Raw genomic sequence first — 11505 nt, 5'->3', positions numbered from 1 at the left:
ACAAAAGGCGACGAAAGAAAAAACCTTTTTACGCAGCAAGTGGTTAAGATTTGGAATGCATTATCTGAAAGGGTGGTGGAGGCAGATTCAATTTTATCTTTCAAAAGGGAGTTGGATAAGTATCTGAAGGAAAAAATTTGCATAGCTACGGAGAAAGGGCAAGGGAGTGGGAGTCGGCACGGGCTCGACGGGCCCAATGGCCTTCTTCCGTGCTGTAACCATTCTATGATTCTATAGTGTAAAACATTTAGAATATATTGCAAAATACAAAGACCCAACTTAGTCATTACCACCTGAGAGTTTTCTTTTTTGCAGTATCTGCATATATTTATCCCAACATATATTATCACAGTTAAATCTTTTATACATCTGAACAATTTCCAAGCTTTATAATTTGGGAAACTCATAACTGTGAAGTAAATTAACTTGCGGAAACTGCATTCATAAGTGTATACAAAGCCCTAAGCAAGCTGAGCCTGATATGATCACAGTTATCATACATATGTCTATTTTTAAAATTTGTACGTTAATTGCAAGTCAGTGTAACTTCGACAACTTGCTGACATACATAGGGCCCCAAGTTTTACCCCTTTCTGGCACAATTAACTGTCCATACTGTACACCTTCAGCAAATGTGAAGTTATGAGAGAGGGAACATGCCAGGTCTGTTAAATCCACAGCTTGAATGTTGTCACAAGAATTCAGGAGAGAGGCCACAACATCATCATTTTCTGCTTGAGATAGCGTGCATGTAGAATAAACCACAGTCCCTCCAGGACGCAATGCCTCAGCAGCTGACCTGCAAGTCACCAATAAAGAGACAGTTAGGTCACTTCCATCAGGCGCAGTACAGCAAGTTGAAGATGGATCTTGTTTATTTTTGTAACTAGACGGCAATGTAACTTTTGATAATGTATTTTCTCTATGGAACAGTACATTTTATATGGGCTTCAAGTTGTGCCATGGAGCACCCCAATCAATCTGGGGTGCAGTAACAATGTCACGCAATGAACAGTTTCTGAAACAAGAGATGGTCACTTATGGAAGCAAATATGACATTTTACTTTATATTAAGTGAACTTTGATTCTGTAGTAGCAATACCTAGGAAACAGAAGAATTTCTTTTCAGTTCACTTAAAACTTTCTTCTCAAAGTGGAATTAGTACTGGACATCCCATATCATATACATGTGATTCGTTTTTACAGCTGTGCATTTCTAGTAGCTGTCTAACGAAAGTACTCAATCAAAAACAGAACCAATTTGTGGGTTCAATTCCTCCGTGCACTATTTTTAGAGCACCCTTTTAATATATTTGCATAAATTTCTCTCTGCACCATTAAACAATTTAGAACAAGCAGGTTAAAATAAACTGCTCAACTATATGAAAAACATGAATTTAAGGAAATGCATCAACAGAAATATTAAAAATAGTACAGGGGAGAATTAAACCAATTGATATTTATATAAGTGTGTATATATACACACACACACGCAACCATATAAAATATTATTTCAGATCAATTTTAAGTCAATCGACGTGGCTTGTCGATGCTATTTTTCAATCCGGCTCATTCTCTCATGCTTTCCCAATTGTGGAGCCAGCATCACTATTATTACTTAGATATATATGGATTATATTTCAAATCATTTTCTCAATCTTATTTTTCTTGAAGCAATATCTCTGTTAGATCTATATCAGTTTAGAACACAACTTAAAATACAAGTAATTAGCAAGAAAGTACGGCTGCATGTTAAAGACACACACATGGCTAAGATTAACATCCCAAATCAGGCATTCTGAAATGCTAACATTTTTCTGGCATGTAAAATATTAACCTGATAGAAAAAGAGCTTTCCAAATAAGTTTTATGCTCAATTAACCACACTCCCTAATTTAATTTCTAAATTAACAGTAAATCATTTGAAAATAATTTTAAAAGTTAACAACATTACAAGACACTGTGACATTTGGCAGTTTGTAGTGAGCAGGCACCTGTCCATATAAATCTTATTTTATGTAATTCTAAAATATGGTGTGCTTGTGCTAAATAGGTTACAGGAATCATGAGTTCCTGAAAAAGAGATAGCAACCCTTAAGTCAATAAAGAAAGAGCTGATTCAATAAGGATATGGCATTATGGATCGAAACTAGTAACTGCCTCAGCATAACTGTTAAGTAGTTAGCAGGATGAAGGCATGGCTGCCTTGTAGGTCACAAATTATCAGGTGAAACAAAGCAAACAAATGTTCTTCATACACCTCAAGCTGCAAAGTACCAATTTAATATCAAACAAAGCACATTGCAGCAAATGCAAATTCATTTTGGAGCATCTTTGTAATCTGATAAATGATGTGCACAAATAGTTAAACAATTTTCTACCTACACGCTATATACAGTTCTGTTGACTCAGTAAATCATTGTGTTTTGGAGACTATCACACTTTTTCATAACTGTATCTCTAATGTAAAACAGAGCCAGTTTTACATATTATACTTGTAAAGTTGGGCCTGAAATTGATGACCCTACTGCCGGGTACTTCGGCAATATTTCCTTTATTTGGGCGGTCTTCCATTTGTTGAGAGTTTCATCAGGGCCTTATGCCGGCGGTTTCGAAATACCGCTGGATGCGGGTCGCCGGTGTACAATTTTTTGTGTTTATCCTCTTCCTAGGCTGACTCTAGTCTTGGACTTAATTTGACCAGAACCACCTAGAATCCACATGCAATGCCCATTTTTTCCACCGGGTGTTTTTTCCCCTATTTTTTCACCAAACTTCCATCCCAGGATCTTAGCGGTCTTTGACGGAAAATGGGCGGAACTTGTTTTTGATCAATTTCGGGCCCTAATGCAGTTTAATGAGAAATGTACTTAAGAAATTACTTGTTTTACTTTGACCACATTGTAATAGTATCATTTTCATTGATTTCAATACTTCCTAATTCTCCAATATTTTTGAAATGTTGAACACAAAAAAATACAGATGCTGCTAAGTGGCAAATAATTCAGTACCTCATTAGCTATCAGATGAAAATAGTTTCTAAAATGGTGTATTGTTTTGGACTAACATTAGAAAGCTGACATTCAACAGTACACTGCCTAACACTATCACAACAGTACTAATTCAATACAAGTTGAACAGTCGACCTATTGTTTGATTAAGTGGTCAATTATTCTATCCATAAGAAAAGAATTCAGACAAATGGTAAAAGTTTCCTTCTTTCAGTGGGCAACTGGTCAATGGCTATCCTGACTGCTGAGGTTCCCTCGATCCCCTCTCACAATCTGTTGCTATTATATTTGACCACGCATCCACTTCTTATACACAAGTAGAAAAATACTCCACTTTTGATGATTATTGTCAGTCATCATCACTGTAGTGGACTGGTCAACTGCCATGATTTTTGGTGACAGATCTGTGAATATAACTGGAAATGACAGCAGACAGTATCCAATTTACCAAAAATAAAGTTGGATGTACAACCCAACAGGAAGTAGACAATTATTTTAAACAATGTTCATATCTATTTTAACCTGTATAGTAGTTATACACATAATTTTATACCTGCTATACTCTTTGGTTTGTAGTTATTTTAAAATAATTTGACCACAATGAACATAAGCTAATTTTAGCTATTTTCATCTCCACTAATTATTTAGCAATAAAAGTTCTTTGAACTATATCAACAGTGCCACCTGATGGCGAAGAGTAGAATTTGCAAGCAAGCTGCAAGCAATTAAAGATCTGAGCACAGAATCCAAATTCACAATTATTTATCACTTACTCTAATTATATACTATGAACTCCTGATCTACTTACTCAGTAGAGCTGAGAAGTGCAATCATAATTCAAACCTTACATTTTACCCACTCAGGTTTTCAATTCCCTTCTTACAGAATATTGACCATGCATCTAACTTCACTTAAAAGACAACATGAAATGTTAGAATTCTTACCATTTCCCCGCCATGTAAATCATTTTTGTCAATCTATTTACACAGTAATGTGTGGCATGCTTCCTGTAATCTCAATTCAGTTGAATAAATGTGCAAATTAGATGAGATGTAAATTGCGAATTTATTCATTGGAGCAGCAAAGAAATTTTGATATGAATATAAGACATGGTATAAAATTTTTTGGCTGTTAGTCAATAAAATTAAAGTATATCATGATGCAGTTTGATGAATGCACAAAATAATGCACAAGAGATGTAGATTATTGATTATAAACTGGTGTCACAAATGAATTGTTGTGCATATTGCACCAATATAATCAATTTAACCATGTGCTGCTTTAAGAATTAAAGAAAACATATTTTGGGAAGTTATATTTATTAGGCTGCAGAATATTGGACTTTATTTCAAGCCATAATTATTTTTACAATGACCTCCCAACCCTCAACCATATTGTTAATAGAGGGAACAAATGGAATCTAGGCATCTTCCCATACAAGGGATTACCACAAAACAAATTAGAGGAAGAGTCATGTCATGAGCTACTTTCACACGCTCCCAGAGCAGCGATGGAACATGCCTGTGACTGGGAGACCAGCGCACCCGCTTGTCTAGAAAATGGAGCATGACCACGAATCACCTTTTTAAATTTCTACCAGTTTAGCATGGAAGGGATTTTGAGATGAATTTCATTTTGATGCCGTTACGAAAATAAATTCAGTACACAAAGGACTAATTTCGAAAAACATAAAAGTTTCCCATGATATAAATTAGGTCTATTAGCTGGGATAGCAAATGAAGTAGTTCCCAGAACTGCATATATTCACAATACCATATTAGTTTGAGGCAATGTGGGTGGGCGGAGACATTCGCACATTTTGGAGAGGTCAGCAGGAGACCTAGTCAAGTTTGCAATGTAGTGGTCATGTCTCCCACACCTGCATGAGGGTGGGTAGTGGGGGGCGGGGAGGGGGAGGAGGAGATCAGCTTCCTCATTTAAGATGGCAGCTCGGCAAGCCATTCCTCGGTAAAGAATTGAGAGAGTGCGAACATCAAGCTTTTGGTTTCCTCTCTCACTGGAAATATTGTGTGGCAGGTTTGAGGCTGGAACACTCAAAGATAGGCAAACAGTAAGTTCAGTAATGCTGGCTTGTCATCATCATCATAGACAGTCCCTCGAATCGAGAATGACTTGCTTCCATGTCCAGAAGTTCACAAGTCTTTCAATGAAGGACCTAAAATTCCAGGTCCCGAACTAAATCTTGAAGGATGGAAGATGCCTGTGCATGGATTTTTAAAAAAAACATGTGGTGACCATTGCACACCAGCCACCACACGCAAGAACATAAAAGAAATAGGAGCAGGAGTAGGCCTTATGGCCCCTCGAGCCTGCTCCGCAATTTAATAAGATCATGGCTGATCCGATCATGGACTCAGCTCCACTTCCCCGCCCGCTCCTCATAACCCCTTATCCCCCTATCGTTTAAAGAAACTGTCTATTTCTGTCTTAAATTTATTCAATGTCCCAGCTTCCACAGCTCTCTGAGGCAGCAAATTCCACAGATTTACAACCCTCAGAGAAGTAATTTCTCATCTCTGTTTTAAATGGGCGGCCCTTTATTCTAAGATCATGCCCTCTAGTTCTCGTCTCCCCCATCAGTGGAAACATCCTCTCTGCATCCACCTTGTCAAGCCCCCTCATAATCTTATACATCGCGATAAGATCACCTCTCATTCTTCTGAATTCCAATGAGTAGAGGCCCAACCTACTCGACCTTTCCTCATAAGTCAACCCCCTCATCCCCGGAATCAACCTCGTGAACCTTCTCTGAACTGCCTCCAAAGCAAGTATATCCTTTCGTAAATATGGAAACCAAAACTGCACGCAGTATTCCAGGTGTGGCCTCACCAATACCTTATATAGCTGTAGCAAGACTTCCCTGCTTTTATACTCCATCCCCTTTGCAATAAAGGCCAAGATACCATTGACCTTCCTGATCACTTGCTGTACCTGCATACTATCCTTTTGTGTTTCATGCACAAGTGCCCTCAAGTCCTGCTGTACTTTGCAATCTTTCTCCATTTAAATAATAACTTGCTCTTTGATTTTTTCTGCCAAAGTGCATGACCTCACAATTTCCAACATTATACTCCATCTGCCAAATTTTTGCCCACTCACTTAGCCTGTCTATGTCTTTTGCAGATTTTTTGTGTCCTCCTCACACATTGCTTTTCCTCCCACCTTTGTATTATCAGCAAACTTGGCTACGTTACACTCAGTCCCTTCTTCCAAGTCGTTTATATAGATTGTAAATAGTTGGGGTCCCAGGATTCATCCCTGTGGCACCCCATTAGTTACTGGTTGCCAACCAGAGAATGAAGCATTTATCCTGGCTCTCTGTTTTCTGTTAGTTAGCCAATCTTCTATCCATGCTAATATATTACCCCCAACCCCGTGAACTTTTAACTAGTGCAGTAACCTTTTATGTGGCACCTTGTCAAATGCCTTCTGGAAGTCCAAATACACCACATCCACTGGTTCCCCTTTATCCACCCCGTTCGTTACATTTTCAAAAGAACTCCAGCAAATATGTCAAACATGACTTCCCTTTCATAAATCCATGCTGACTGCCTGACCGAATTTTGCTTTTTCAAATGTCCTGCTACTGCTTCTTTAATAATGGACTCCAACAGTTTCCCAACCACAGATGTTAGGCTAACTGGTCTATAGTTTCTTGCTTTTTGTCTGCCTCCTTTTTTAAATAGGGGCGTTACATTTTCAGTTTTTCAATCTGCTTGACAGAGCTAGGTCTTGGTCCAGTAGCAAGGATTAACCAAGTCAACTGGAGACCAGCTCTGCTGCACGGACCAAGTGCGCACACATGTCGCAGTGTGAGCTGGTCCGTGCTGCCCCTGGGCCCTCACCTTTCCTGGGCCCCGGATTCACGCCTCTCCTGGGCCCCGATCATATCCCTCTACAATCTCTCGCCGCTCCTTCGCCGCTCCTGCTGTATCTGCCCACGCTCCAATCACCGACCTGGACCTTGGTGACATCCCTTTTCACTGCTGTTGTTCTCCTGCTCCAGCATCTGCTGCTCCCTGGGGTGGTATGCCTCCACACCGCTCCTTCCACTTCCCGGCTTGCTCCGATGGCACTCGCAGGCCGGGGGCCGCTCAGCCTGCTGGACCAGGCCTCCACACCGCTCCTTCCACTCCCTGGCTTGCTCCGATGGTGCTCGCAGGCCGGGGGCCGTTCAGCCTTCTGGGCTAGGCTGACTTGTAATGTGCTGTCTACCCACATTACAAGGACAAAGTTTGCGTAATTTATTATTTTAATGTTTAAGTAGCAGTAGAGAATTGGTTGAAACGCACTGGAAACTATTCTGTTCATATTTTTCATGTAAAAATAAACCACTTTGTTGCTGCTCAAGTCAACCCTCAAAAAGATAGGAAAATGCACATGAGAGTACATGAGGTCACAATATTCAGGAACCCCCAGATCATACTATTATTTTACAAAGTATTGGGTAGTAAAACTATACTGTGGGGTCTACTTACAGGAGTGACCAATGTCACTGAACCCAAGAGAATATCTTGTACACATCCAAAATTTGTAACACACAGGGAGAGAAAACCTATTTGGCTGAAAGCATAAGTGGAGTAACTCAAACACAAAAACATGTCACATGGAAATGTTTCATCTTGGATCACTGCACAGTGAGGTGCTGCTTTTTGTCAGCCACTTTAGTTTATAAAGATAATTATTCAAAACTACACAACTGGTTATCTCACTGCACAAATGACAGAAACATCCATAGTATACAAATGTAAGGAAGTGATTTTAATTCAGTTTTATTCAACCTAAAATTTGAGCCTTCTCTTCAGCATTCAGCATGATTGCACATTGAATGCTTCTCTATATCGGGAAAGATAGCACTCTGGAATATTATTTTTCTTTCTCATCAGTTGAAGGACAGCTAACAAAGCCTTGCTCTAAAATGGCTTCCATTGCTTGCAGAGTTCAACTGTCAAGTCACTGATGAGCTTCAAACTTAGGAGTAGATTTTTGTCTTCACTGCCTGGACACAACCTGGTGGGGCAGACTGCCCAGCCTTTAGAGAACCTACCTGATTTTTATTCCTTTAAAATGCCAACGGAATACAAATCAGATGAGTTCTATGCAGGTCAGCATTCCACGCCACCAATTTACCACCCAAGCAGGGAAAATAAAAATGTACCCCTATGTTAATTCCAGTGTCCCTTAGATACCTTGGGCTAGAAATTGATCAAAGGCCGCCACCGCCCATTTACTGCTCAAAATACCGCCAAGATTCTGCAATTAACGCCGGCGGAAAATTGATCAAAAAATAGAAAAAAAAAACACCCGGCGGGAAAAATGGGCGTTGCACATGGATTCTCGGCAGTCTGGTCAAATTAAATCCGAGGCTAGAGTCGGCCTAGGGAGGGGGGAAAACACAAAAAATATTTTTTCAAAAAATAAAATATAAAACATCGGAACACATTCACAGGACCTTTTTCAATTGAATTGCTGCAAAAGAATGAAAGAAAAAAACGTTCACTTACCATTTTTGGCAGGGTTTCATACCGACCGTCCATCGAAAGGCTGGTCTGACTGGGAGTTTTTCTTGAAGTCGTACAGATTACCGCTCCCATCAAACTTGGGCGGGAGCGGTTTTCCCAGCGTTGCACGCCAGCGATCTATTGCCCAGTGTTATTTCGAAACCACCGGTGGAAGACTGCAATAAATTTCCCAACGAATGAAAGACCGCCCAAAACAAGGAAATACTGCTGAAAAACCCGGCGGTAGGCTGATCAATTTTTAGCCCAATGTCTACTTTAAAAGTTACCCTATAGTTTTTGTTGGCTTAAATGGAACTGCATTCATTTGACTTGCTCAACAATCCTAAAGAGGGAAATTGCACCACATTCTGGTATCTATTAGTCGCCTATATTTCTGTGTGTTATGGTTTATAATTGTTGAATACAGAAGCCTGGTGGTAGCAGATGATGCAGAACTGTTCTTTATTGTGAAACCAAGAAGTTCCAATCCAGCGACTTTATAGGAATCCAAAAAAAAATGGCGATTCAACCCATTATTTCCCTACACCTTGTACAATTAGCTCTTTCACTGATTCCACCCTACTCATTTAATCATTGATTCTATAATGTTTCTCTCTCTAGCTTCCATCGTTGGTTCCATTCTTATCTATCTAATCATAGCAAGGAAATCACCTTCAATGGCTTTTCTTCCCACTCCAGCATCGTTACCTCTGGTGTCCCCCAAGGATCTAACCTTGGCCCCCTCCTATTTCTCATCTAAATGCTGCCCCTTGACGATATCATCTGAAAACACAGCATCAGTTTCCACAAGTACGCTGACGACACCCAGCTCTATCTCACCACCACTTCTCTTGACCCTTCCACGGTCTCTAAATTGTCAGACTGCTTGTCCGACATCCAGTACTGGATGAGCAGAAATTTTCTCCAATTGAATATTGGGAAGACAGAAGCTGTTGTCTTTGGTCCCCGCCACAAACTGCGTTCCAACCTAGGTGCCATATTTGACCCTGAAATGAGCTTCCGGCCACATATCCGCGGCATAACTAAAACCGCCTATTTCCACCTTTATAACATTGCCTGCCTCCGCCCCTGCCTCAGCTCATCTGCAGCTGAAACCCTCATCCATGCCGGTTACCTCTAGACTTGACGACTCCAATGCACTCCTGGCTGGCCTCATATTCTACCCTACGTAAACTTGTGGTCATCCAAAACCCGGCAGCCCATGTCCTAACTCGCACCAAGTCCCACTCACCCACCACCCCTGTGTTCGCCGACCTACATTGGCTCCCGGTTAAGCAATGCCCCGATTTCAAAATTGTCATCCTTGTTTACAAATCCCTCCGTGGGCTCGCCACTCCCTATCTCTGTAATCTCCTTCAGCCTCACAACTGCCCGAGATGTCTGCACTCTTCAAATTCTGCCCTCTTGAGCAACCCCGATTATAACTGCCCATGCCTTCAGCTGCCTAGGCCCCAAGCTCTGGAACTCCCTCCCTAAATCTCTCCGCTTCTCTACCTTTCTTTCCTACTTTAAGACGCTCCTTAAAACCTACCTCTTTGATCAAGCTTTTGGTCATCTGCCGTAATTTTTTCTTATGTGCTCGGTGTCAAATTTATTGTTTTGTCTTAAAACACTCCTCTGAAGTGCCTTGGGACATTTTACTACATTAAAGGTGCTATATAAATACAAGTTGTTGTTGTTGTTGTTGAGTATATTGAGGACTGAGATCGATAGATATTTGGACATTAAGGGTAATTAAAGGATATGGGATTAGGACAGGAAAGTGCAGTTGAGGTAGAAAACCACCCATGATCGTATTGAATGGCGGAGCAAGCTCGAGGGGCCATATGGCCTACTCACAGTCCTATTTCTTATGTTATGTCCTTCCAAACCTCCAGTATACCTATCTAACCCTAAAGCGTACAAATTCCATCTTTGACTGATTATTAACATGTCATACCAAAAGAAACAGTTTCAGCAGATAATGAGTTCTGTACAATATGTGATTATCTCTGTTTTATCTTTATATAGCCTTTAACTTCTTAACTAACCAACTTACTTGACTACTTTTGATGGTGGATCAGATGTGGGGTAGGAACCTGAGCTTGGGTGTAAAACAGTAAACCCAGCTTTTGCATCTCTGGGCCATGCCTGAGATGGCTGCCAGGGAAGTAGATGGAGTTGAAGCTGAAGATAAGGGGTGTTTGCAGGAGCTGAAGAGGACAGCTTTGGTTTTACCGGTACCAACATTTAGTTGAAGGAACATTTGGCTTGTCCAAAGATTGGGAAAAGGGGGAGAAGAAATTCTAATATCAAGTTTCACTTGACACACGTCCTGTAATTCTGGACAAATTATATAGTGTGGTTATATCTGAATTATCACTACCTACCAATCTTCAATACGCTGAACTGACTGTATAACCAAGCATTCAATGTACATTAATGACGTATTAGTATTGCACAAGGTACTTACTCAAGTGTTTCTATTAGGTACATAATGATGCAATATAGCATATATACAGTAAACTGAAATGCCACCTGTGCATACTAAAATAAACCTTAAAAACAAAATCATAATACTGTATGAATACCCGCTGGTCCCAAGATGTTTGTAAATTTGAGGTGCTACTGTACTAAGGCATAAGGCACAATTGATAAGATATGTGATGACAGACCAGTCAAAATGCTTTCGAGAGATTAAGGGCCCAAATTTCCCCAGGAATTGCTCCATTTTTTTTGGAGCAACTTGATTTTTCTGGAGTATCTTTTTAGTTGCAATTCTGGCCATTTAATTTGCGCCAGTGTAAGTGAGCTAGTTAGGTTTTTTTTTAAGTTTAGTTTTTTTTTCAAAAGGGGGCGTTACCAGCTACTTACGCTAGTTTTGGCTATTTAAGCAAGTTTAGCCAGCTAAAAGTTACTCCAAACTAACTTAGGCCAGCGTAAGTGGGCATTCTTGTACGTTCAGAAAAACC

At 40.2% G+C, this 11505-nt stretch overlaps 1 protein-coding gene across 1 annotated transcript in view; it reads right to left on the bottom strand.

Moving 5' to 3' along the window:
• Positions 1-327: 327 nt before the first annotated feature.
• Positions 328-11505, bottom strand: part of nsun3 (NOP2/Sun RNA methyltransferase 3) — a 70978-nt gene continuing 59800 nt past the window's right edge. Inside the window, exon 6 of the mRNA XM_070892909.1 lies at positions 328-799. Coding sequence (XP_070749010.1) covers positions 538-799 — 262 coding nt within the window. The 3' untranslated portion in view covers positions 328-537. The remainder of the gene's footprint in view (positions 800-11505) is intronic.

The sequence above is a fragment of the Pristiophorus japonicus genome, chromosome 11 (assembly GCF_044704955.1).
Source record: "Pristiophorus japonicus isolate sPriJap1 chromosome 11, sPriJap1.hap1, whole genome shotgun sequence".
Classification (NCBI taxonomy): domain Eukaryota; kingdom Metazoa; phylum Chordata; class Chondrichthyes; family Pristiophoridae; genus Pristiophorus; species Pristiophorus japonicus.
The sequence above is the reverse complement of the archived record's forward strand: the minus strand, read 5'-3'. Positions and strand labels throughout refer to the sequence as shown.